The 27,085-nt window shown below is 42.7% G+C and overlaps 1 protein-coding gene across 3 annotated transcripts in view; it reads left to right on the forward strand.

The window, feature by feature from the left end:
- The window catches only part of LLGL2 (LLGL scribble cell polarity complex component 2), a 35,287-nt gene extending 10,068 nt beyond the window's left edge, over window positions 1–25,219 (forward strand). Inside the window, exons 3-27 of one of the 3 annotated variants that reach the window (XM_050908256.1) lie at window positions 4,044–4,141; window positions 5,131–5,212; window positions 6,487–6,602; window positions 7,221–7,379; window positions 8,173–8,335; window positions 8,517–8,649; window positions 9,445–9,499; window positions 9,693–9,847; window positions 13,797–14,014; window positions 14,516–14,583; window positions 15,588–15,741; window positions 15,850–15,954; window positions 16,245–16,537; window positions 16,793–16,946; window positions 17,284–17,434; window positions 18,121–18,237; window positions 18,768–18,934; window positions 19,684–19,948; window positions 20,666–20,819; window positions 21,504–21,541; window positions 22,010–22,057; window positions 22,600–22,642; window positions 22,880–22,937; window positions 23,372–23,433; window positions 24,538–25,219. In XM_050908256.1, coding sequence (XP_050764213.1) covers window positions 4,044–4,141; window positions 5,131–5,212; window positions 6,487–6,602; window positions 7,221–7,379; window positions 8,173–8,335; window positions 8,517–8,649; window positions 9,445–9,499; window positions 9,693–9,847; window positions 13,797–14,014; window positions 14,516–14,583; window positions 15,588–15,741; window positions 15,850–15,954; window positions 16,245–16,537; window positions 16,793–16,946; window positions 17,284–17,434; window positions 18,121–18,237; window positions 18,768–18,934; window positions 19,684–19,948; window positions 20,666–20,819; window positions 21,504–21,541; window positions 22,010–22,057; window positions 22,600–22,642; window positions 22,880–22,937; window positions 23,372–23,425 — 3,048 coding nt within the window. In that variant the 3' untranslated portion in view covers window positions 23,426–23,433; window positions 24,538–25,219. The remainder of the gene's footprint in view (window positions 1–4,043; window positions 4,142–5,130; window positions 5,213–6,486; window positions 6,603–7,220; window positions 7,380–8,172; window positions 8,336–8,516; window positions 8,650–9,444; window positions 9,500–9,692; window positions 9,848–13,796; window positions 14,015–14,515; window positions 14,584–15,587; window positions 15,742–15,849; window positions 15,955–16,244; window positions 16,538–16,792; window positions 16,947–17,283; window positions 17,435–18,120; window positions 18,238–18,767; window positions 18,935–19,683; window positions 19,949–20,665; window positions 20,820–21,503; window positions 21,542–22,009; window positions 22,058–22,599; window positions 22,643–22,879; window positions 22,938–23,371; window positions 23,434–24,537) is intronic. The other 2 variants (XM_050908253.1, XM_050908255.1) reach the window with 2 other exon arrangements.
- The last annotated feature ends 1,866 nt before the right edge of the window (window positions 25,220–27,085 follow it).

Here is a 27,085-nt window from a genome sequence, read left to right on the forward strand (position 1 = left end):
CTTGTGTTTGTTTTAAATAAACACCTTCCTAAATTCTGCTAGTCACTTAGCTTTGCATATCTTTTTCTCTGTATGAGTAAGAACTTCCCATACATGTGTGTACCTGTTGCAAGAATCTGTTTTTAGCTCAGTGGATAGAATGAAGGATAAGGTATGTGGACTTGGCAGTCTGCTTCTTTAAGTTTATCCTGATTTTGGAAGTAGTATTTGGATGCCTTTGGCTCAGTCCAAGCCCTGCAGAACAAACATGTTCAGGCTGGCATTGTCAGACTAGATGATGGGTAACACACAGGTGAACCAGCCTGTCTTACAGCTGAATGTTACCAAACTGGGAACGTTTCATTTAATTTATGGCTTTGTGTTTTTTCGCCTCTTTTCAGTCTTCCTAACCCTTTGCTAATGGGTGTGATGGATAGCTTACCTTAAATCTGAATTAGTGTCTGTACAAAGTAGATTTAACACATGCAGGCTTCATTGTTTCTTCAAAAGACATATTAACAAAGGTGTAGGGTTTGTATTGCCTGTGGTTGGGTTTGTCTCTGCTTTGTCATAAAACAATCTGAGAGGAGAAGTGGAGAGAAATGAAAGAAGGAAGACAGCACTGAATTTCATCTGCACAGCTTTAGTGTGGGCTGGGAACAACTGTTAAGTTTGGCCGCATTTTTCCTGCAGTTAATATGACTGACATGAGGCATTTCTGTTAGATAATGCTGCTGACATCAGGCTTACTTTTACTGAGTCTGACAAATCTGTGGTCTGAGGAAAATGAAAACGAAAGCTCCTACCTTTCCTCAAAGAAACAAAGACCCTTTTGAGAAAGAGGGCACATTGTGGGCACTCTCGTTTCTTATTTCAGCTCTGCTGAAAGGCGCCATTGTAACCTCTCCTGCCTTCTGCCCCCCTCGCTCCCCCTTGCTGGGTTTACCTGCTGAGCAGGTGAAAGGATTGGCTGATGAAAGCTGCTGGAGAGAGGGGAGGAAAGGAGGCCAGCGGAAAAGCTGACTTGATGTGATTTAACAACTGGGTGTAAATAAGTACAAGAAAAAGATCTGGGTAATCAGTACAATGAATGTGAATGCCTGGCCCTGGTGGTGTCAAATACAGCCAAAAAGCCACCCTGATGCCTTTCTTGCCCAGCTGTGGAAACAAATGAACGACATAGGAGGGAGTTATCTTCGTTATGTCTTATGGGCATCTTGGTTGAAGATTCAAAGCTATCAGAAACCATTAGTACATTTACTTTACTGCATAAGCAGTTGTGTAACACACTGTGGTTGTTACTGATATTCTCTTCTTGTGCTTCTGCATGTGGTACTATTTTCTGCAGTGGCCTTCTATTACTAACAGTTTACTCCTGGATGTAATAGTTACTGTAGCTTTTGCAAATTTGTCTATGGGATGGGGGGGTACTTCAAATTTTCTATTGAAGGAAAACCTGGAGAAAAAATTACCTTCCTGTTGTTATTACTGAATGGTACACACTCGGTTATGCAGTTCTTAGGTCTCATACTTGAAAATTAAAGCTTTTATTGACTTGTCTAATGTGTTTACAAAGTAACACATCAAAACCAAGATATAATTAGGCCAATATTAAGGCTAGTATTGACAGCTTCCTAACAGGTAGTACAGTATGGTATAAGTCATGGTTTTCTATTATGGGAATTATGGCTAAAGCCTTATCTTCTGGGCTGGAAGAAATCTTGGAATAAACACAATTTCTAATTGATGTTTCATTGAAAATGGCACCTAGTTGTGCTGATGGCATGACAGTGCAGCAACTGTGAACAAGCTGAAACTAAAACTAACAGTGGAATAACAGTGGTGTCTCCCTAACAAGTTCCTCGCTCTGTTTTAGGGGAGAGTGGAATGGTGTCTGTTGTCCATGCTACACCTGATTCAATTAAATGTCTGATCTGTTGTTAAGATAACATGTTACCTTGAATCTTCTTCCCAGAATTGTATGCCATAGCTTCATACTCCCACAACTTCGACAACTAGGAAGCTTTTCTGTGTTGTCAGTAGCTGTCATGATACAGAGAAATTCCTCTTTGCCTGTGCTGGATTAGAAAACTGCCCTACTTCAATTCTGAATCCATAGATAAGTTCTTAATTTCATACAGTCTCCTCTAGGAAGTTTTATATGTGTAGCTAAGCAAAGGTTGGTTAACAACAACTTCAAGGGTGACATTAAAAAGATTGACTTCTCAAAATTTGTTTTTAATAATACAAACTTAACACTTAAATTACCTTCTTATAACTTAATCTCCAGCCTTACTTATTTACATTCTAAAGGGAAATAAACTCAGTGTTTATGGTCTTGGAGCCAGTAGTACTAATCTTAATTTGCTACATATAAAAGGTTAAAAATTAGTAACTACTCCTTTGCCCAGTCTTATGAGTTGGCAAGCAGAAAATTGGGAAGTGCTCCAATATTTCCAATTTTATATCTTCTAAAATGGCTCATCTTCCCCCAATAGGACCTCAGATTGGGGTAACTGATAATTTAGAGGAAGGAGGTCTATTTTTACCATTTATGAATTGTGATCAAATGGCTAAAACAGAAGCAATCTGGCATACTGTGGAGTCAGCCATATCCTCCTATGCCTGTGTCTTTGAGCAGGAACAGTAAAAGGGCATCAAACTACTTTGTAACAGCTGGGAGCATCTTGGGTTAATGGCATGACCGCAGAAATGAAACTGGCTTTATTTGATTCTCCTGCAAGGGATTAAGTTGGGAAATCACTATGCAGGAAATAAAGTCCAGGTGTTACTTCTAGGTTGAATAAACCATAAAGCCAAGTGATGTGGTAGCTCCGTCTCAAAGACATGATGGAAATGAGGATGGGAGCGAGGTGCAAGTGCCTACTTCTGTAGATGGAGGGTTCTCTGCTTATTCTTTTTTTTTTTTTTATGAGTGGTCCTCAGGCTGTTTTGTAACAAATTCCTATTCTGTAGCTGACCAGCTTGCCTTAGAAGAACATATTTTCCAGAAGCTGGGACTGTAACGATAACAATGTTTTCCAGGAAGTAGCCCTACTAATCTTTAGGCGCACAAATCCCTATTTACATGGCTATATGTTGTTGAACACTCATGCATACTTGTTTTGTCTAAACAGTGATAATAGCTGTGCATTAGCACTTCTAAAAACTTGACTGAGCTATTTTACAAGCAGCTTGGTTGCATCCTGAAAGTATGGCAGAATATTATTCCATAGTAAACGCATCGGCCATGCTAAGTGTGGTGTGTACAACATGCTCCAAATCTTCCTCTTGGTGCAGTGTAAATTGTATTTTAGGGAAGCCACTAAGGCCAAGTAGCCTTACATACTGCTCCCCATGATAGTGACTGACATCTTTTTATTACCAAATGGCTTTGAACTAGTTTGAAGTGGCCTAGCAGGCTCCTGCTCTCATTAAATTCCAGTGTTCCTTGTGCTAACTCTGGAAAATGGATATAATTTACATTAGTTTTCCTGACTGCCCCATAGGAAATCTGTTTAGTTTTCTTGATGAGCACTGATGTTCACTCAATAGTTCTTCATAGTTTTCCACCATTTCTTGATGTCAGTCAACAAGAGGAGGTCATGAAGGCTGACCTGTGTGGAATTTGGCAGATAAAGCTGACCTTACAATACGCAGTATTTATGTCAGACTTTGAAATTGTGCTGAGCAGTTGGTTTACAGAAGTAAAGTTGATGTGGAGTGATGGAGTGTATTGTGGTGACTGAGCGAGCTGTGCTTATGCAGAGTTATTTATAATCTTAACATAAAGAGCTGCTTGGTTTACTGTTTTCAGAATATTTCTCTTTCATTTCTGTTATGCTTTGCATATCCTGGCTGCAGAGCCAGGGGTTCTTGGAACAGATTAATCTTTAGGCTATTGTTCAGCAAATCTAACCTGTGTTTGAACACTTTTCAACAGAAAAAGCTGCCATTAAGTGCTGTATTTCAGACTGCCGTGCCGTATTTAACTTCTAGTTTTTATCTGTATACAATGCCCATGAACCATGCTGTTGATCATGATTTTTCTTTCTCTCTACCAGACTGTGGAACATGGATTTCCCCATCAACCCAGTGCACTGGGCTATAGCCCATTTCTCCGCCTTATGGCCATTGGAACGCGATCGGGAGCCATCAAACTGTATTCTTTTGAACAACTTTGGCTAGATTTCTCTGACTGCATCAGAATGTGCAACTTTGAAGACGTTGTAAAAAGTTAGACTAAGTATAAATTTGTAAGCAAGGGTTACTGGAGCATTGGAACGGGTTGCCTAGGTTTGAAGTGATTTCGGTCTGCCCAGAATGGGATTATCTTGTCAAGAGCTGAACTATAGCTCAAACAGAAGCTGAGCTGATGCAGATATTGGACAAGACTCTTTGCTCTTGCTATGCAGAAGGTCAGACTAGATCTGGCCTAAGTTTAGCAATCCTTCATGTTGTAAATTCCAGGGTTGTTTAAATATTTGGGGCAGGGTTCCTTTTTTTTAAAGCAGTTCTATTTCAAAGGTTAAAACTGAAGTCAGAAATGCTTTCAGCTTCCTGAGTTTTTGACCATCCAGGCATTAAAGACCTGAACATTGAAGGTGTTGACTTTTTTTTAGCTAATGATGTCTAGTCCGATTTTTGTGTATACGCGAGGCACTGAGGTGATTCCTGTGGCACAGTACCAGCTAGACAAGCTGTAAAACAGGCATATCACTCAGCCCAGAAAGGAAAAGTTGGTGCGCGCTCTGCCTGCTTAATCATTCATTCCTGGTGTTGTTTGTGTTCAGAGGCTGGACTCCGCATGTGGGCAGTAGCCATCTGTCTCTTGGTTACAAATTAGTTAAGCAGGATTGTAGTGTCTGGGAAACCACTAAACATCTCTGAGAAAAAACAGGGTCCAGGCACCTCTTCTGCATATGCCCAAAGGATGAAGTAAACTTCCATGTTCTTCTGTAGCGTGTGTAACCTACAACAAGCATATAAAATCAAAGTAGATTTGAATTGGTTCTTTTCAGTCCAGATCACTAACAGTAAAACATGGTTTCAAACTAATCTCTTTTCATCTTGCTTGCTAGCAAGCTTCTTATCAATTAATTGTAGCTGTGGGTCATCTTAAATACGGTAGATCCTCAACAAACTCTTCAGATACGGTGCTCCTGGGGTGGAGTTCATGGGTTTACATGAAGAAAACAATACTGTAATGCAGATTCACTTTATACCTGATCAGGTAAGTGTATTTTCAGTACCTCTGCGACTTATGTAGACCTCTCTTAAACAGGTGTTGAGTTTGTTCCAGGCAACTGGGCTCCTATTACGAAGTATATTCAAATGCTGCTTGGTTGGGAATGCTTATCCTAGTGTATTTTGTGCTCTCAGCAGCACTTGTTGCTGTGGAGATGCTCGGTAAAACTTAAGAGTAGCTTTATTGTTCGTAACTGTTAGTCATTTATCTCAAGCAACATATTGGGAACGGTAATAAGGCCAGAATAGTTCAGGCAATCTGCTGCAAAAGCCAGAACTTCCTTTTCCTTTTGCAGCCCCTATTCTTTCAGTAGGACTGGGTGGTCTTTCTTCTGCAGAACAGATAGAACAGTAGCTGCTGCTGCTGAACTGATTTAATTATTTTCAGGAGTTCAAAACAGTACTGCTAACCTTGCCTGCTGTTCAGCTTGTTGCCTTTGTGTTTTGGGGTATTGAATCTTGCTCCTGGGGATTGCTGAACAGTTATTGCCACAAACGAAAAATAGGAAGGCAGAATTTTCCAAATGTCTGGTGGCTGGCTAACCACTTTCCCTTCCCTGGACTGGCAGACTGGTGTCTTGGCCACATACTTTGTTGCCTGATGCCCCCAGTATAGCACCAGTGGCCTCTTTATGAGAGGGATTTAATTCTTGAGGCGGTTTTGGGTGTCTGTTTGCTTAACTAATGGTATAAGCTGAAACTCCCATGGGGAGTGTTGCACCAGGTGTGGCTTCAGCAGGTAAAATGCTTCAATTTGAACATACAGCCAGCAGGGCTGGGCTCATAAAAGGACTCTGACACAACCCTCCAGAATGAGGTTGGACATGAAGAATGCAAGGAGTGTGGTGTAGTAGACTGTATCAGCCCCACCCAAAGCTGGGGTGTGTTGCAGCAAACCATGCTGAGTGAGGAGGTGGTGAGCTAACAGCCTGCAGCTGCCTGGCTGAGCTTTACAGCAGAGGCTGATCTTTTTCAAGAGCCTAAATCCTTGTCATCCCCCTGAGTGATAACCTGTGCCTTTGTCCTATATAAGAGGGTTTTTAGCCTTTAGGCTACTTCTTGTCTCCCTCCAACCCCCAAATCCCTCACTGTTAGCTAACAGCGTTGCTGCAGTGTATATCCACCGCTATAAAGAACTGTGGCTGGCTCCCCAGTCCTGTTTTAGCAGAGAATTATGAACCGCAGCAACTTTATTGCTAGATTTACTGTGTTGTATTTAATATTGTGATTCTGAAAAAAGCATATTGTGTGGTTTTGTAGTGCCAGCTGGTGACATTGCTAGATGATAACAGCTTGCATCTCTGGAGCCTGAAGCAGCACAGTGGAGCATCTGAGCTGCGGGAGGAGCACCGCTTCACGTTGAAAGGGCCACCTGGGTAATCCGCAAGAGTGTTTTTGAGCTAGTTTGGGGATAAGCAAGCAAGTAAGAAAATTCTGCTATTGTTCTAGCTAGAGCTTGTCCTGTTCTTACAGACTCTCACTCCTGTGAATCCATTAAAAGGTCATCCATGGAAACCACACAGGAGTTGGCTAGGGCCTGGGAGACCACCTTTTAAGAGTGTTGTACCAATGCAAAGGGTGACATCTTTTTTTGATTTTGTGTGTCCACTTCTGTGTGTACAGGAGCTGTAAATCTTAAGGTTAAGTAAATCTAAGTATCCCTTAAGTCAGAGTTTAAAATACTGCTATGGTTTTAGTTTCACTTGATCTTAGCAGTTTTAGGTGAGCTATTTTTAGCTCCTTTGGGGAAATTAATAAGAGAGGCTTCTGTAAAAAGGCATCTGAGTCTTTGTCCACATGCTTGTCAAGTCTTTTGACATAATTTATCTTAAAGCTAGTGTTTTCCTCCTTCAGAAAAATAATGCCTGGCTCAAAATCTCTGCCTATTAAAAAAATGATACTTGTAAATATCCCTGTTGAGTTGTTACTTCTCTCAAGTTCAGTAACGATAGTCTTCTTGCGTGCAGTCGATGAGAGTCTCTTTGCATCCCCAGGTCTCCGCCAAGTGCCACGCAGATAACAGCTATCCTTCCCCATTCCTCACGGGAAGTCCTGTATCTTGGTACGGAGAGTGGCAACGTCTTTGTAGTGGAGCTTCCATCATTCAGAGCGCTAGAGGACAGGACCATAACCTCTGAGGCTGTGCTGCAGCGGTGAGTGAGCAAACAGGCACTGCTGTGTAGGGGTGGAATCCCATTAGCAGACATATCCTTTGTTAAAATGTCACCCTAGATTATGTATTGGGGCCTCACTGTTGTGTTAAGCATTGTCCAAATCTGCATGACTCCTGTGAAAGTAACTTTTGGTCCTGGTATGTGTTAAGTAACAGTTTCTGTCCTGGTCAATCCAGTACTGTCACCATGGAGGTATAGCATATACGCAGAACTATACAGGAGGCACTTGGAGTAAATCTGCAAACCTTGTGCCCTGTCCCTTGTGTTTGCTTTTGCAAAAAATGTTATGCTTAGCTGTAATTACCCATTTATTTTTTTGACCATTGGCAGAACTTCTGACGCTGCTTTGTCCAAATGAGGATTTTGTCACTCTGGAGATTCAAGCGCTGTTGAAAACTGTCCTACTTCATGTCATTGTTGCTTCCTACTGACATTTCCATGTTACCTTTATTCTGTAAGGGTCACAAGAGAACAGGGTGGGTGATTCAGACTGTCTTTACATTCCTGGGATCCAGTCCTGGAATTCATTTTAAACCTTGGGTTTTCCCTGAGGAAAATGGGACTGGATGCATGTTCATGTCGCAGGCCTGGTGTGATGTCTTACATAAGGCTTTTCTGCTGCTTGAAGGATTCGTGAAAAGATCGTACTTATTCTCATCTGTTTGAACTTTTTGTTGCTTAATATCTCATTCTTATACCTTAACTGTTATTACAGTCATACTGGGTTGTACCTGGAATAAACTTTTCTTGGTTTTCTCTTCTGCTTCTGTAGGGTACCGGAAGATTACTGTAACAGGCGATCATGTGAATTGGTGGAAGCCCTTCGGGAGCACCCCAAGAACCCTGACCAGATCCTGATTGGATATAGCAGGGGCTTGATTGTCCTCTGGGACCTGCAGAGTAACAAAGTGACACACCATTTCCTGGGCAGCCAGGTATTAATTCAATCCAAAGTCAGTTCAGCAGGGGAGAAAGGGCTCTCTCCTCTCAGAGCACTCTAAAGACAAGTAGGTGCAGGGAGAGCCTGACAAAGCTTCTTTTTTAGTAAGAATGCATTGGTTTCGGGGGGAGTTAACAGCTCTCTGGAGAGCAGTCATTGTGTGTCTTTCTCTTCAGCAACTGGAGAACCTCTACTGGCAGAGGGATGGCAGTAAATTCATTAGTTGTCACTATGATGGAAGTTACACCCAGTGGCCAGTATCCAGTGACAACAGGCAGCCTGAGCCTCTGGAAAACCTTGTGCCTTATGGTCAGTAAGTGAGGTTTAATTGTTGCATATTCATCTAAACACAAACTCATTTTGAGCTTGTGTGGGATATTTAAGTCGTGTTCTCCCCAGTGTTTAATCCTAATGGCGAAATGCAGAGCTGCCTTTTGAATGTGTCGTGAGCCTAGACTAAGGGATTTCGGTCCAGTTTTTTTCTTGGATTTTAAACTCCTTTACAATGTTGAGATCTGTCCTGAACATGGAGAGCAAAAGTGTTGAAAAAATTAATGTCCCTTATGAAGAAGGGTGTTGGTGATTCAGCTCTTTGTTTTAGTTCAAGTGTCCTGTTCAGCAGGAGTTGCTTGGATCTTCTGTAATTAATAGTGAGCTAAGTGTACTTTTTGTCAACCTGAGCAGTGATGAAATGATGCCTCTGATTTGCTGAAACCCATCAAATGGGGATGACCTCATCTTTCAAGCATATAGAAGCTTCTGAAGTTCTGTCACCTTTACATTAGTTTCAGGAATGCCTGTGTGTTTAACAATCCTTTCTAGTTAATCAGCTTCTACAACAGCACTTCCACTCCCTGTTAGCCATCAGCAACATGGTTCAAAACTTCCCCTGAGCCTAAGCGTTGTTTTGCTGAGGAGTAGTGTGGTCAGTGCGTCCCAGAAGACTTGTCTGATGTGGCTTGGTCTGGGGAGGTGGTGGTGCCCACTAATTCAGGTGGCTCCCCTTGGCTTGGAGGCTGAGGTGACCTAGGTGAAGCAGAATAAGAAACTTCTTAACATAAAGATGCACTTCTTGAATTATGGCAAATAACTCTGTTCTCTTAGGTCCTTTTCCTTGCAAGGCGATCTCCAAGATCTACTGGCAGACAACAAAAAATGGGTAAGTTCATGGTGTATCCCTTCACTCTCACCTGTTTAAAGGCATTTAAAGGGTGCAGTGCACAATACCGTAAGAGTCCTTTACAGTAACGTTATAAGAATTTTTTGTCAAAGTTTGACTTGCCTCACGTCTTTGAAATTTTGCTTACTCCTCACTTCAGCATACACCACTCTAACTCTGTCTTTCTCTTAAGGCTTCCTTACATTATATTCCAAGGAGGGATGCCCCGGGCTAGCTATGGTGACCGGCACAGTATCTCTGTTGTCCATGGCAGTCAGCAAACAGCCTTTGACTTCACATCACGAGTGATAGACTTCTTTATAATCTTCAGTTCAGAGCCAACTGCAGGTATGTGACGAAAGGGCATTACTGAGGAATTAGAATAGCTGTGTACACATGTGGAAATCTGCCTGGTATAAATAGCATGTGAAATGTGATAAGGAGGTGAGTTGTTTGGGGGTTTTCTGAGACTTTAACAGAGAATCATAGAATCATTTAGGTTGGAAAAGACCCTTAAGATTGAGTCCAACCGTAGAAGAGATTTGCCATTTAAAAGTGAAGTGTAAAATACTGGTGTAAAGAATGGGCTGGTTACAAATGCCATACATTCCTCAAAAAATTAAGCTACTCCATCAGTGAGAAAAGATCTCTTAGGCTCATGTCTGTGTAAGCTGGACATTGGAAATAACCAGGTCGTGAAATGAGGATCTGAATATTGCTGTTTGGAAATAGCACTTCAAAGGAGGCAATAATTAAAAACAGAATTTACTCCCACTGAGACACTGTTTCTTTTAATTACTACCTGGATTTATGACTAGGGCTCTGGGTAATAAATCAGCGAAGGGTGACACAGAACCCAGAACCAAGGGTCGCTATATAGAGAACTTAATTTACTTACCACTGGTGAATGTGAATGTAAACAGTTCTAAAACTGAATAGCACTCATTCCATGGCTTGCTTAGAGCTTGTCAGATTCTTGCTTCTGTTGAAGAGCTTTGTTGCCCTTACTTCCACAGTAGCTGTAATATTCTTTTCATGGAATTGTAAAGGATTTTCCCCAAGAACTGTTTGTCTAATGCTGGTGTAGTTCTTGCTTCTGGTTAACGTGAAGTAATTGAGTATAAAATGCTATTTCAAGCTCCACAAATGTGCAGTATTGGAAGTTGGGTCAGACCAAATCGCAGAAGTCTAGATGCTTTTAGGAGCTTGCAGGCAAATCTTCTGTTACTGAATCTTGTCAGGCTTTCTAGTGTCTGGTTTGCCTAGTAGACTAGTTTCCAAACCTATTTGTCTTGTGTACTGCTGGTGGTGGTGACAGCTCGCAGCTACACACTGTGCAGGCGTGGGCATTCAAATATGTAGATGCAGGTTGGCTCCCTCTGGCCCATTGTACAAAGCAGACCACAGATCCTGGGAGGACTGGCTTGGGAAAGTACGCATAAAGAAACAACTTTTGGATTCCCCCTCACCTCTCTTCCCAGACCTTAACAGACCCTGTCAAGTCACTGAAAAACCAGTAAAGAAATAAGCAGAATGTAAGTGAGATGAAGTGCCTGTATATGTTTGTTATTATAGGTTTTCCCTACACAACACTGTGTTTTATAAGCATCTTCCAAATGTGCAGAACCTATAGGTATAAGCCTTCAAGCTTAACAATGCCATTAAACTTGAGGTACTGTTTAGCTCTTATCATTAAAGAAACTAGACCCTTTTACTCTCTATGAAGTTGTCAGAGCTGAGATTCTAGATGATGGAAAAAAAGTCTTAAAAATGAAGGAAATCTGAGGGTTTTAGGTAAGAGATTGACTACTTAAAGTTCAATTCCTGGATATGATTAGAAGTCCTTTAGGATGAAGTCACTGAACTTAACAGGCTTTGTATTTATACTTCCCAAGGATTGAATTATCTAGTTAACAAGACTTCTAGTGGGTACAGACAGGAGCTGCTACAGGAAGCTGAAGCTATTGCACTTGGATGAGGAAGTTTTTTTACAATAAAATGAGGTTTCTGTGGTTGACAAGCTTCCTTGTGGCTGATTGCCTAAGCTTAGTGGATCTACGTAGCTTGCCTTGTTTGCCCTTAAGCAGTCTTCCCTGCAATGGCAATACGAAGGTATTAATTGTATACCAAAGCCACTTAATTTAATAAGCGCAAAGCTTATGCATTGCAGCATGGTGGTAGCTGGTGACTTTCCACTACCCTGAATATGCTGTGGAAACAATTTTTAAAAGGCTAGCCCTTCCTGTTTTCTTTTTCTTAAATTAGCAGGTGGATGAGTGTATGGCAGTCATGACAAATTCTAGTATGTTTGCTGCTTCAGCAACTTAATATAGATTCTTGCCATAAGCAATGACCTCAGATGTGTGCCTTTGCAGGGAAAAAATTATTGTTACAACAGAGTATATTTGGTTAATGTTGGCAGCAGCAGTCAGAGTGCAGGGCTGATCTTACATAGTGTAGTACAGGTATGATATTATTTGTTCTATTCAGAAGTCCTGTAGGCAACTGCAAGTGACGGCACATAAGAAAGCAAAGTAAAACTGAATATAAAACTTTTTCATGAAGAAACTGAACTGATTAGTGGTGTTTTATGGCTGTGGCTAGTCAGAGGTGAAACTTGAGGTGTCTAACTAGAGTGGTGCCACGTACTAATTACTTGAAGTTAATTTTGCTGAGTGAACAGCGTTAGTATGTGCTTGCTTATAGACGTGCCTTCTTGCAAGTGTATTCCAGGTAATCTGTTGTGGTTTAACCTCAGCTGGCAACTAAGCACCACGCAGCCGCTTGCTCGCTCCCCCCACCCAGTGGGATGGGGGAGAGAACTGGGAAAAAGTAAAACTCATGAGTTGAGATAAAGACAGCTTAATAGGACAGAAAAGGAAGAAAATAATGATAATAATAAAAATGACAATAATAATACTAAAAGAATTAGAATATACAAAACAAGTGATGCACAATGCAATTGCTCACCACTCGCCGACCAATGCCCAGTTAGTTATCGAGCAGCGATCCGCCCCTCCTGGCCAGCTCCCCCCAGTTTATATACTGGGCGTGACATCGTATGGTATGGAATATCCCTTTGGCCAGTTGGGGTCAGCTGTCCTGGCTGTGTCCCCTCCCAACTTCTTGTGCCCCTCCAGCCTTCTTGCTGGCTGGGCATGAGAAGCTGAAAAATCCTTGACTTAGTATAAACACTACTTAGCAACAACTGAAAATGTCAGTGTGTTACCAACATTATTCTCCTAGTAAATCCGAAACACAGCACTATACCAGCTACTAGGAAGACAATTAACTCTATCCTAGCTGAAACCAGGACATAAACAACTAAAGGAGGGAAATAAAAGTACAGGTTAGCAGAGAAGGTCAGTGAAAAGCTGCTAGTTTGCTTATGGCTCACTGTTTATCACCTCCCCCCGCCCCTGCCCCCAATGTGACACATTACAGCTATGTGCTCCCTTAGATTTCTGTAGCTGTGTTAATCGTTATTGGTGTGAACTGATTCGTGGTTTTGGTTTTCCCCACCAGTTGCTATTGTGGCTGTCTCTCAAACATTACTGCAATAATGTCCTTGTAGACTAAATTTTTTTCACTTTAATTCTAGTTACAATGAAAAATCTTAAATTCTTGATTGTGTCAGGTGTCATCTGTAAAGTTACATTAACAGGTTTCTTTTGTTTGTAATCTTGTCTAATATACGTATGTATGTATATTAGATGACGTACACACTCTTCAAAAAAGAAAGTCGAGAGGATGTGTCACAACACAGGGAAGCAGGGAAAATGAAAAGTAAGAGAGCTAAATTGTAAATACTTGTCAGTTCAAGCAGAGGAGCATTCTGCAGAACCCAAGGCATTACTGTGTTTAAGCAGCTTAGCCTAGATGGACTGTGGTCCTAACACAGTACTAAATGGGTCACTGCTGGGGTGTATGCATGTCTGTCCGCCCCATGCTGTTAATTAGCTGTTACAATAGTGAATATGAGCTTGTGTTATTTAGCCATCTATGTTGTTAACAAATTTTTTATTCTGCAGTGGAATCTATAAAAAGTCACTCTGACAGTCCCAGGAGTGGTGTAAAGAAAGATGAATTTGCAGTAAATCTGTTAGTATCTTGAAATCTATTAATATTAGTGCCTCAATAGGCCCAGTTAACACAGAAGCATTTAGAGGTTTTGCCAACAAAAATGTTTGTGTAGAGCTCTGTGATAACAGTTTTCAAATGAGCCTTACAGGAAGCTTGTTTCTATTAACCTTGGATGGTCATTTTTTGTCAGCCTCAATGAATCTTGTTTCTGCAGAGTCTGATGACCCTTCTGCTATGGTGGTGCTGGCAGAAGAAGAGCTGGTAGTTATAGACTTGAAAACTGTAGGCTGGCCAGCAGTCCATCCTCCATACCTGGCTTCTCTCCATTGCTCAGCCATCACCTGCTCACACCATGTCTCCAACATCCCACTGAAACTGTGGGAGAGGATTATCAGTGCTGGGAGCAAGCAGAACATTCACTACTCGAATATGGTATGGCAGCTTTAAATGTACATGTGTTCCCATGCATTTAAGAACAGCATGACTGCTCAGAATGTGGGTGGTCTGTGCTGCTGACTGCCTGTGGAGGGATGAGTCCCAACAGACGTTGTCCTGCCTCTTAATAGGGTCGAGAGAGGCTTTTTCCCAGAGCACCACCAATACAGTTACTCGCGCTGGGGGATTAAAATGTGATATTTTTTTCAGGCTTTGACAAGCTAGAAGGAAAGTCTGAGTGTTCCCAGCTGTCAATGGTAACAAACTTCTCGTTTAGAAGCATGAAGCTTTCGGCACAGCTTCTTGAGGAAATGTGTAGAATATCTTCTAAAAAGCACAGCTGGTGTCAGAACAGGAACATCTAATCCAAACAAAAGCTAACAGCATGGACTGTTTCACTGCCACTTGCACTGAAGTTCATGCTCTCCTGCTGACTGCATATTCTCTTCACACTGTCACTGCCTAGGAAGTCACAGTCTTCCCTTAATGTATTTGTAGCCATGGCCGATTGATGGTGGCACCAACATAGCTCCAGATCCTCCACAGAGGGACTTGCTTCTAACAGGGTATGTACTTAACTGATAACCATCAAGGGGCCCTTTCCAGTTTCCGTTCTTCCTTTTAGAACTAACTGAGGCTTTCCCATGAGGTTAAAGTCTGCTCATCTTGAAGGGAGAAGGCTGCAACTTTACAATACCGCTTCTCAAAGCTGGGCTGCTAGCTTTGTAAAGCTAACTGATTCTGCTGCTTCTGAGCAAACAGGTCATAATGTCCACAGATAACCTATAAAGTTGGCTTATTTGCAGTTCTGACATGTTACCATTCCCCCCACAAACATCAGTGTAGAAGTGCAGGCAGTAATCCAGACTGATTCACAGGGAGCAATGTAAAAGTGGAGCTTAATCTTGCAGGTTTTGAAGCGTTTTTCCCCCTACCTTACACTGTTCTGAATCTCAAAAAAGAGGTTGGCTTGGACTCCTGTCTGCTTTGATCAGCATGAACAGATCTAGCTAAGCAGTGGAAGTCACTAGCAAAGAGATTGTCTCATCGCATAAGAATGTATCATTTTCTCTTCAAAGGACTTTTAAGAATTTCAGTGGGCTGTTATTCAGACTTAATTCTTGATGCTGCACGTTGTTAGAAGTCCTTACCCTTACCTGGAAGAATGTTGCCAATTTTCACCTGGAGAATTAAGATTAAAGCTTGATTTCTTTCCCTCCCTCCCAGTATTAGTATTTTTGTCAGGTTGAGGTGTTCCTTCTATATGTTAAGCTTTATTTCCTTTTCAGTGCTTTTCGGAGTAATCTTAAATTGTACACTTGTGTCAGATCATCGAGAACAAACTGGATTAAAAAAACCCAACCTAAACCAAAAACAAACTCACAAAAAAACCCAACCAAAAACCCCCAAAACCCTTTCTTGAAGCTCTAAGTTGCCACAGCTCAGGGCTTTGTAAACAGTGTGGTTTAATCTTTGGTTGTGTTTTTTCCCCCTCTGTTTTATCATCCTCATCTGGGTGATGTGCTGTTCTCCTGTGTGATGTGTGTTTCTGTAACCCTCCCCCATACAGGCATGAAGATGGCACTGTGCGGTTTTGGGATGCATCTGGTGTCTGCTTACATCTCCTTTATAAGCTAAGCACAGTGAGAGTATTTCTCACAGATGCTGATCCCAATGACAATATGAACACCCTGGGTGAGGATGAATGGCCTCCACTTCGCAAGGTAAGATAGCTGTTGCTTGTAGAAGCTTTCTGAAAACCTGAGTAGTTTTGATTCTTGTCCTAGTTAATGCATCTGCAAAGACCAGCCACTGTGTATTCTCTCGCCTAGGTTGGTACCTTTGACCCTTACAGTGATGATCCTAGACTTGGGATCCAGAAGATCTACCTGTGTAAATACAGCGGATACTTGGCTGTAGCTGGTACAGCAGGACAGGTATTGAAATATTAACAATCATCATAAACCTTGCTTTTAGTGCAGGTTGTCACAGTGCAACTGGGAGATGTGTTAAAATTGGAAATATTTCTACAGTGGTAAATCGATCCAGTTGCTGGAAATGTTGTTTCATGGTTCTCTGCTTTCTCTGATCTGTATTTTAGACTTTATATAATGGTATTTATCAGCCCTGAGAGATGCTGTAGTTTTGCAGCTGCTGAGAAGGGCTGCAGCTTGGAGGACTGTTTGAATTGTAAAAGCTGTAGCAAAGTTTATCCTCTTCCTTTCAGGTGCTGGTGATGGAACTGAATGACGAAGATGCAGAACATGTTGTGGACCATGCTGAAGCAGATCTCCTGCAGGACCAAGAGGGCTATAGATGGAAAGGTCACGAGAAACTAAAGACTCGAGATGGACCTGTTCGATTTGAAGCTGGTTTTCAGCCGTTTGTCCTTGTCCAATGTCAGCCACCAGCTGTGGTCACCTCATTGGCCCTTCACTCTGAATGGAAGCTTGTGGCCTTTGGTACCAGTCATGGTTTTGGGCTTTTTGACCACCAGCAGAAACGACTGGTCTTTGTCAAGTAAGTATCTTCTTTCCAGGAGGTCTGTGGTAATCCTCTGTAAAGATGACCTGGAATTGCTAGCAAAGCAAGTTGTGATAAGCAATTTCTCAAGAGCAGTCAGTGTAGCAAGAAGCCTTGCCTCATTGGACTCTGTCCGTGAAGATCTTCAAGAACATATAAGCATGTTCCGACATTTGTGTGTCCTGTTGGACTCTTGGGAGTGATTGCCACCCAGTAGAAAGTGACCGTGTGCCTATTGTCTCCCTCTTTCAGGTGTACACTGCATCCCAGTGACCAACTGGCCTTAGAAGGCCCACTGTCTCGGGTGAAATCCTTGAAGAAGTCCCTCCGTCAGTCATTCAGGCGGATCAGAAGAAGCCGGGTATCCAGTAGGAAGCGACGAGGAGGTAGTGGAAATGCCTCAGAGGTGAGGGGTCCATCTTTTTCAGGTCCTGTCTGTTTACAGCTTGGAGCATGCAGACTCCTGATTAGACTGCCTAGAGCAGGAGGTGGTCTGCAGTCCTGCTATGGTATCAGTAGCTATTGGTATAAGGGCAAAAATGGCAATTTCTGATGCTGCTATCTGTTAGATAAAAATAGTCACATTTTTAGAGAAGATGTACTGCCTGTAGTTGATCATATGATGCAGAATATACCTGTTAACTGGTATGATGGTGCTTTCCCTTTCTATTGCTGCCACTCTTACTATCTCTCTCTCCCCTATGTCTTTGCCTGACTGACAAAATGTCTCCTCATCTTTGAAGGTGCAAGAAGCAAATGCCAAATTTGACCAAGACGCATTGCAGGAAATGGAACTGGCTCCAGTCCAGCGGAAGATTGAAGCCCGGTCTGCAGAAGACTCTTTCACTGGCTTTGTGCGAACCTTATATTTTGCTGATACCTTCTTGAGAGACAGTGAGTAGAAAAAGCATCTCTCCTTTCTTCCGAATGGGTTTTTCCTCCTTCTGCCAAGGAATGTATTAGGATTTACTGCCAGGAAAATTCGGCACCTCCTGTGTCCTACTTTGTGCTGTGCTGAAAAACTAATATAGAACAAGAGCATATGTTGTCATGCAGAATTGTTACTTAGCCATTCTGGCTGCTGGCTAATCCAAGGCAAGTAGTAGTTCATCTTTGGATGCAGCCTTTATGTATGGTTTTCAAACGTGCTGGAATGACAGCTGACTTTTTAGTATAAGGTTTTCCTTGTCTCATTACTCTAAAGTTCACCCGTCCCCAGTAGAGCCTTTCAATTTTGGTGAGGATGGTGGCTGGTTGTGCATCAGAGCCCAAACTAATATCATGCACAAGTTTACTCTGCTCATGTGTGATATACCTGAAAACTGGATGCAGCAATTGTGGTGTCTGATGGAAACAGCACTCTGTTCCCTTTACTCACATGCTATGTCCTTTATCAGGGCTGCTGATGAACACATAATGGGAAAAGAAGTGCTAAGAACCTGTAGTTTCCCTGGCAAGTCTGCCCTAATATAAAGATATTTAGGATGTAAACAGAGGGAGGACGTGTATAGCTAGTGGAAAGCAGTTATCCAAGGATGTCACAGATGGCGCCTTGCTGACGAGCCTTCTTGTTGCTCCAGGCTCCCGCCACTGCCCGTCCTTGTGGGCAGGCACTAATGGAGGTACAGTCTACGCCTTCTGTTTACGTGTTCCTCCAGCAGAGAGGAGGATGGATGAACCTGTCAGGGCAGAGCAGGGTAAGTATGCCTTGTGAAAGCAAGGTCCTAATGGATCTGAGCTATCACTCGTATAACCGAGAGTTACATACAGAAAAGCAAGGTAGCTCAATTACTGCTGTTTATCAGTGGGAGTGGAGCTAAATGTAGCAGTATCTGAGCTAAGCAATGCTCACTGCAGCAACTGAACTGAAGAGTAAGTGAGCTCCAGCACTACTTGACATGCCTTAGCCTCATTTCCTGCTGACTTCAGAAATTTAAATTTGCATCAGCTGTCACTGAAGTTTACCATCAAGCCTCAGTGCACGTGTACCTCATTCTGACAGCTGGACCTGCTATCTTTATGTAATAATAGTTACTGTTTAACATGAACCAGTTCAGTCCAAATACCCTTTAACTACTAAATCTTTTTGGGCAGGGTTTCTGTAGCCACATTGTATAGGTCTCCAGCTCTGAGATGATGTGAGTGAGGTTCTAACACAGTGTCTCTGTGTTAGACTCCTGCTTGTTTTTTCTGTTTGTTTATTTTCTTCCTTATCTTGCTTGTCTAGCCAAAGAGATTCAGCTGATGCACAGGGCTCCTGTTGTGGGTATACTTGTCTTGGATGGACGCAGCATTCCCCTCCCAGAACCTCTAGAAGTAGCACATGACCTTTCTAAGAGTCCTGATATGCAAGGCAGCCATCAACTGTTGGTGGTGTCTGAAGAGCAATTTAAGGTAAGTATCACCCAGGAGGTGCATATGGACTGCGCAGAAAATCTGCTAAAGCACTGAGCAGTGCTCGGTGGAAAGATAACTCTTGGGAGTGCTTATTCTTCTGTACCTGAATAACACCCCTGGGACAGCGTTTCTGTTTGGTGCGGTCCATAAAGCAGGCGTGTGCTGACAAATTGCGTATTCGGCATAGTGATGCACATGCTGAACATGGAAATTTTATTCCTATATTACGTTATACTCTTTGGACAAGGCTGCTTCTGCTTTTGGGAAAGAGCTCTTGCTGTGGTTAGTACAGAAGCAGGAACAGGTAGGCATTTCTGTGAAGCAACTAAAAAGCTTCTTGTTTTGCACACTAACTAGTCAGCATAAAAGAGAAGACTTGAAGCACCTTGCTGTAGGCTGGCCCTGGCTTTTTAATGCGGAAGAGCACACAGTTAGTGTAAACCCTGTTCTCTTTCTGTAATAATTTGTAGCCAAATATGGAGGGGTTTTGAAAGAACTAGGGGAGAAATGCAGTTTGCAGCCTGAAGGGTGAAACTGCTTGACGTCAGAACAGAAACAGATTCTGACACTGACTGTGGCTGATTACTTCTTGTCCCATGAGCAGGGAGCCAGGTTGACTCAGATTACACCTGTGTGTATTCACTGTGAATGAAAACATTGTTTAAGGAGGGAGCAGCAAATGTCCTGAGGTGCAGCTGCTGCCATTGTGCAGGAAAGAGATGTCAGTGTCCTGTTTCTATTGACAGGTATTCACATTACCCAAGGTTAGCTCCAAACTGAAGCTCAAGCTGACGGCTCTGGAAGGCTGTAGGGTACGAAAGGTGACGGTTGTGAACTTCAGCAGCTGCAAGACGGACGATTACAGTGAAAATGACCTGGCTGTCCTGACTAACCTGGGAGACATTCAGATCATCTCACTGCCCTTCCTCAAGTTACAGATCCGCTACCCTTGCATCCGCAAAGAGGATGTGAGTGGCATTGCATCCTGCGTCTTCACCAAATATGGCCAAGGTAAGGTGTGCTTCTCCCTAATCATCTACCTCTGTGTGTTTGAGACAATGGAAAAGGGATTATAGGGCTTAGTGTTTAGAACTGGCTGTGTAAACATGTGAATATTATGTAAATATGTTTGTTATATGTTTCTGGCCAGTACCACTTGCCAACAGGTACTGCCATGTGAATTAGCAGAAGCACAAGTGAGTTTATTCCATTATTGTTAATGAATACAGTGGTTTTCAGCTAACAGGTTGGATGTGCCCCCTAGGTAGCTTCCATCTGGCCACCCTCCTCTTGTCTGAAGTCAAGAGAATGGCTCTCTAAGCAGCAGGCACTGGGGAAATGGCTGCATTGTGCCTCCTATACATGCCTGTGGCTCAACACTCAAATTGCAAAACTGGGATCCAACATCTTATGGCTGCTTGAAGGTGGATTGCTGCTTTGCAGTTCAGTTTTTACATCTTTCTGTGCTGCTTTCCGTAAGTGTCAGCACAGGACAATACAATTTCTCTCAGAATAATCTTGAATTGCCCAGTCTCTAGGCTAACCAATCCTTGGGAAACTGGGGTGATATCTTCCTCGATGATTCCTCCTCATTTACATAGGAGGAAATGCAAACCCTTTCTGCCAAACATAGTGGACGCATAGATCTGTTCTTTTTTGGATCACCTCTAGTTCTGGAACTGTATTCTTGGACTTGAGAATTGCTTATAAATTCCCAATGATCTGCAGGTTTCTATCTGATTTCACCATCGGAGTTTGAGAGGTTTTCCCTTTCTACCAAATGGTTAGTGGAGCCCCGGTGCATTGTGGACATGCCAGAAGTTACAAGCAACAATCATGTGCACAACAAGTCTGGCATGGAGAATGCTGCAAGAAAATCCAGGTAAAGTCTGTAAAACTCTTGCACACTGACTGTGTCTGAGTAGTGAGATCTACTTGACTGTTTCCAACAAAGTTTTGTATTTTATAGAGAATGTCATCTTTCAAAAAAAAAAAAAAAAGAAAAGACTTTGAGGTCTTTGTTAACAACATTTCTAGATGGATTGGCATGAGGAAATGTAACCTTCTCCCTGATGGTTTTCCTACTTGCAGTACAGTACAGTCCTTTGGTGGGACAAAGTGGTGAAGCATTGGAATTGGTATCCCTAAGCTTGAGTCATAAACTGTAAGCTCTGGCTTGCTTTACTTGTTCCCTAGTGATGTGTCTGACTGACACCTGACTCTTGCATACTACAGGGGATGTGTGTTACTGATGAGGCTGAACTGGTGCTCTGTGAAGGGAAATCCAGTGTTCCTCCTCTCTCTTGGAACATTAGCAAATAACAGTAGATCTGACACTCATGGAGATCCTATAGGAATTTTATTTCAAAAGTTTAGAAATGTTCTCTGGTGCCTGCAGACTTCTGCATCACCAACATTTAATGAAGCCCTTCCGACATTCTTGCTCAACAAACCATTTCGTTAGCACGCACTGGAGCTTCTTGTAGCTGCCAAGAGTATACGTGAATTCTCTGCACTCCTATGCCTCAGAGTCAGTGTTTGTTTTCTGCCTCCTTTCCTTTTCTAGGGGATCAGGAAGGAGTTCGGGTGACTATGGAGAAGATGGTAAGCAAAAATTAATTGTACTAAATGTAGCATGGTGACATGTAAACCCTGAAACATCTTTCCTATTGCTACAGTTGATATTTTCTACCTAAGAAAGGGGAAAGTAAGGAGGGACATGAGGGAAACATTGTGACCTGCCTGGACACAGTAGTTGCTAGCTCTAAGTCGCATGTGGCAAGATAGCCTTGAAGGATAGAACGTAGTTTCTCCTGGAAGGAAGAGGCTGTGGGAAGATAAGGTCTGAAATTACAGATGAGATCTGTTAGCCAAACTAGTATTGCTGGAAAATACAATTCAGTATGTGAGAGGCTTTAAGGATTAGTTGTGAAGCATTCAGTAAAGTCAAAAGGTACTTAACAGGGGAAAAAAAAATAAATCCAATTCTATTGTAGGTTTCCAAAACTGCACCTATTTCATGAAAAGGGGAAAATATTGTTAGGTAACAGCTGTTTTCCTACTTTTTTTTAGAAAGGAAGTCTGAGAGGCTGATGGAACATGCCTTACTCAATGATGAAAGTGAGTGAGATGAAGTCTTGCTACTGACAGGGCAGGTGCCTTTCTGGGTGGGAAAAGAAGAAAGCTGCTGGGAATTTTGTGGGTTCCAGTACTCAGTTTCAAGAGATATGCAATGACACAAGACTGGTAGAAGCACTGGGTTTTCATTAATCAGTGGAAGTGAGGGGTTGGACAGATAGTCATGCCCTCAGGCAGGGGTTGTTCCACATAGCTGCATTCACTGCTGTGATAAGAGAAGGATCTTTACTTTCCAGTAGGACTTGTGTGAAATGACAGCTGGAACAGACTGTTCCTTTGGGGCTCTGGTACACTGGGACTGGCAACATTTCCTCTGGCAAATGAATGCTTCGGTCCTTTATGCCAGCCTGTTCAGTAAAAACCTAGTACTGTTGAAGAGGCAATGATATTATAAGGCCTGACCTCTGTGGTGTGGGAGGCAGGTTTTAAAGGCTGTTCATCGGGGAGGTGGAATGTGGCTAGGCTGCTGCCTGAAAGCAGATCTTCGCTGGTTTGGCTCACTGCTTTAACCTTCTGCTTTCCAGAAGTCCTGAAGGAGATCCAGAGTACTCTGGAGGGGGGCAGAGGGTGAGTATCAACCAACTTCTGTCCCTAATGGGTGGGGCTGGCAAGGGAGGGCGTTTCTAGTTGAAAGCAGGGGGATGCCCAACATGATGGCAGGGATCCTTGTGCTGGAATCTGGTCATGTATGTGTCCCACAAACTACCAAAGGGCAATAGTAAGAGAGAGGCAGGTTCTCTTTCACATGTTATCCCTTGATTTTTTTTTTTATGAATAATGCTTTGTCTCTTTCTCTCCGAAAAGCAGGAGAGATCACATTCCCACATCCCAAAGGAACAAGACTCTGAGTATTCGCATACAGGTTTCTATTCGTGTCAACCCATACCGATCTAAGGGCAGGTCACATGGGCTTAGTTGGCCGAGGATGGGACTCTGGAGTTTTAATCTGGCTTGACACTGTCACTTGGACGTGTTCAGTATCTCTGCTCCCATTCTGTCTATACAATAGAGCTAAGCTACCACCACGGGTGCGGGGCTTTATCTTGTCTCCCTAGAATACTGATGTTCAGGTGACAGGGGCTACGGAAGTGTAGACAAAGGACTACTGTTTGCATCGGATGCAGGAAGCTTGGTGGGATTGGTAACTGCTGGTGTGTAAGGATAAGTGACTGCCTGACATGCTCTGCTCTGCGCACTTCCTCTGGACACTACCTAATCCTGGTCTTCTGTCAGCAGCTGGGAGTGGATGGAATGATACTGCATTGCAGTAATGAATCTCTTCTTGTGTCATTGCAGGAGCTATGCAGAAAGAAATTTGGCAAGAAGTCCATTAGGACGTGGACTAAGTAATGGAGGAGGTAGGTGAGGCTAAGGATATTTCAGGCCCAGTGAAGTAGCCAAAGGAAGCAGAAAGTAGAATGAAGTTTCTTTATAAAATTCAGCTTGTTTAAATGGTTTGTGATAGTGCAGAACTCTGGTCTGAATTTTCAGGATGGGAATCTGCTGGCTGAGTGATGTGCTAGCACTGTTCAGCACCCTGTGCCATGTCAGTAAATATGCTGCTTCAGCTTTAAAGAAAGAGCTAAAAATCCTATGAAGGCTCCTGCCTAACTCTTAAGCTTACCATAAAGTAAGCTGGAGAGGTAGCCAGAGCTCATAGCAATAATCTGTTGAGTATATCAACTCATTAGTATATCAACTCATGAGTATATCAACTGAGGAGAAGGACTTGAGGGTGTTGGTTGATGAGAAGCTCAACATGAGCTGGCAATGTGCGCTTGCAGCCCAGAAAGTGAACCCTATCCTGGGCTGCATCAAAAGAAGTGTGATCAGCAGGTTGAGGGAGGTGATTCTCCCCCTCTACTCTGCTCTCATGAGACCCCATGTGGAGTACTGTGTTCAGCTCTGGGGCCCCCAGCGTAAGAATGACATGGACCTTCTTGGAGTGAGTCCGGAGGAGGGCAACGAAGATGACCAGAGGGCTGGAGTACCTCTCCTATGAAGACAGGCTGAGAGAGGTGGGGTTGTTCAGCCTGGAGAGGAGAAGGCTCTGGGGAGACCTTAGAGTAGCCTCCCAGTACCTAAAGGGGGCCTATAAGAAAGCTGGAGAGGGACTTTTTACAAGGGCATGTAGTGATAGGACAAAGGGTAATGGCTTTAAACCGAAAGAGGGTAGATTTAGATTAGATGTAAGGAGGAAGTTCTTCACTGTGAGGGTGGTGAGGCACTGGAACAGGTTGCCCAGAGAGGTTGTGGATGCTCCCTCCCTGGAAGTGTTCAAGGCCAGGTTGGATGGGGCTTTGAGCAACCTGGTCTAGTGGAAGGTGTCCCTGCCCATGGCAGGGGGGTTGGGACTAGATGATCTTTAAGGTCCCTTCCAACCCAAACCATTCTATGATTAGCTCTCATTAGCTTTCAACTTCTGTTTTCTAAAATGGCTTTTGCATTCTTTTATCCCAAAGCAGATTGACCAGAATTCATCAAGGACTTTCTGGCATTGGATTGAGTGCCATAACACTACTGATTGGGCAAACCGTCCCTGGGGAGAGGGCACCACTGCTCCCTGCATCGCAGGCTAGTGAGCTGCAACTTGCATGCATATGCATGCCTGCTTCTGCCTCCCCTTTTAGTGCCTCATTAGAGATATCTCCTCTTGGAGCCCGCCTTGCATTAGGACAGAAGTGGATCGCCAGGTCTGATGCACCACAAGCCTCTGAGTACATCTAACTTTTAAATGTTTGCACATTTCTCTTTTCTACTGGGCTGGGTTTTAAATTATAAATGTTACTGCCTTGGTGCAGGATTTTAATAAACGCACACTGTTACCTCCAACCGGTTTAAAATTATTTTTTGTACAATTTTTTAAAATCTTATGGGTATTTCAGTTTTAACAGAAACATTTTAGAAATTTACTTTTTAAAAAAAAAACATTAAATAATATATGCTAGTTTCCTGTGACTGCTGTATGTGGTATCTGAATGAGTAATTTTGGTTTTTGTTTTTTATGGTACTGTTAACTGGCTTTATGGATTTGGGTAGAATCTATTTTTGTAGCCATTCAAATCAGAGGAAAACTAATTGAACTTGATTTTTGTTTCAACACTACATTGCTCTTTTTTGGAAATAAAACTCTGAATTCCCTTTTGTGATCCTTGTCTGCTCTCTATCTATTCTTTCCATCAGCAGCTTCTTTCACATTGGCTACAGGCTCGTGCCCACTTACCTCTTGAAGAAGGTGGAGCTGTCCCTCTCTGAGCTGTAGAGGCAAAGAGCACTCCTGCAGATTTAAGTGGCCTCGTTAAGCAAGGTGGTGGTTTGGAGAAGATGCATGTGGCAAGCAAACTGATTGTATCACTGTCCTGCAATCCATACATCGTGTTGCCAGGAAAGGACACTGGTTCAGATTATAGTCCCCAGAAGGTCATCTGCTGGCTTGTCCTGAAATAACTTGGGTGATAACATACTGAAGGGAGAAACAGTTGATCTGGCAATGCTGCTGTACTAGTCAGCCAACGGATTTTGAATTGAAACTGGTGAAAGTGCGCAGAGCAGTTTGTTACTCTCTAAACTTTTTGGTTCCTTTGTCCCTGACCTAACACCACTTTCTTTTTTCCAGCTAAGAAAAAAACAGTATTTTCTGATTTCTCTCCTGTAACTTGCTTGAAGCGCTGTGAGAGTCAGTGAGAAAGAACTAAATCCTCCCAGACTCAGTGCTGAGCTGTCAACCTTGGCATGCTTTGGAAACCTCTCCTTGGAAGCCCTCTTGTTTCGGGCTCTGTCTTTATCTTCCTGAGCAAGGCGGAGGGATCCTTTCTTTCCTAGAGTACTAGGGTGGCACTTTTTATTCTGCAGGAGAATATGGTTGCAGAGTTGCTGTTGCTCAGGTGGTGTTTCAGGCACCCTTCCTTTTAGAAGTATTCATATCTCCTTTGAGACCTAATTTATTGCTAATGAGGTTTTAAAGAGCCTTCTCTCCTACTCAATGTGGTCTGACAAACTAGTTTCCATTTCCTTATTTCTACTAGCTTCATTATTTCCTTGTTTCTATTGCTGCAGGATTGAGGCTAACAGAAAGGTGGCCTGCTGTTTTCCATCTCTTGTGCCAGGCACTGATGCTGCAAATTTACAGGAAGTTATGGTTTAATCAGCAGCTTCTGAGCTGGTATGATCCTGTGCACGTGCATTATCCTGGTGCACCCAGCTGCTTCTTTCTGCTCCTCACAGATGGACTGATTCTAATGCCTTTTCTGAGTATTTCATTTGCTGGCAGGCTTGGGGTAAGTGACATGGCAGCCCTGCTCAGAAAGGGCAGAAGCAATTTATAACTTCTCCCCATTTTCACCCACATAACTTGAAAAATCCAATAGGTCCATTGAAAGAGTTAGAGAAGTCACAAAAATGCTATCGTAATTCGTACACCTTAAAGTGAATTTAGATTTTAAAACAAAACAAAAAGACTTTATCTAGAATTCTTGCTGTTTTCCTGAAAGCACAAGCCAGACTATTAATGGGATTGAGTAGTTTAGGATGTGTGCTGATATATGGCAGATTTTTCCTAGCAATGCTTTGAAACCTACAGCTGAAGGATTTACTGGAGTAAGCTGCTTGATTTATTGTTGTGAGCAGAGGCATTAAGAATCCTTTTAGAGCTGCCATGCCTAAAATACAGGAGAAATAGCAAAGGGGCAAAGCAGCGGAAGAGTGGAACTCGTGTTGTGCTTTGAATTATATTCTGAGCTGAGCAGGAGAGGATGGAAAGGCTCCTGACATTCAGAACTAGAGTGTATTTTTTGTGCTGTCAGAAAACCACTAGCAAGTAAAATCAGTGATGGGATGAGATGGTCATGAAGGATGGAGTCTTCAATGAATGTCTGTAAGCAGCTTTTGAATGTAATGGGAAAAAATCCCTCTGCATCTCTCCCTTTCAGGAATTGCCTTCTGAGCCTTGCTGTTACCCTTAGTCTGCCTGTCAGCTGACAGTAATAATAATAGCCTGTTTCTGATCAGAGG

This window comes from Gymnogyps californianus, chromosome 19 (assembly GCF_018139145.2).
Source record: "Gymnogyps californianus isolate 813 chromosome 19, ASM1813914v2, whole genome shotgun sequence".
Classification (NCBI taxonomy): domain Eukaryota; kingdom Metazoa; phylum Chordata; class Aves; order Accipitriformes; family Cathartidae; genus Gymnogyps; species Gymnogyps californianus.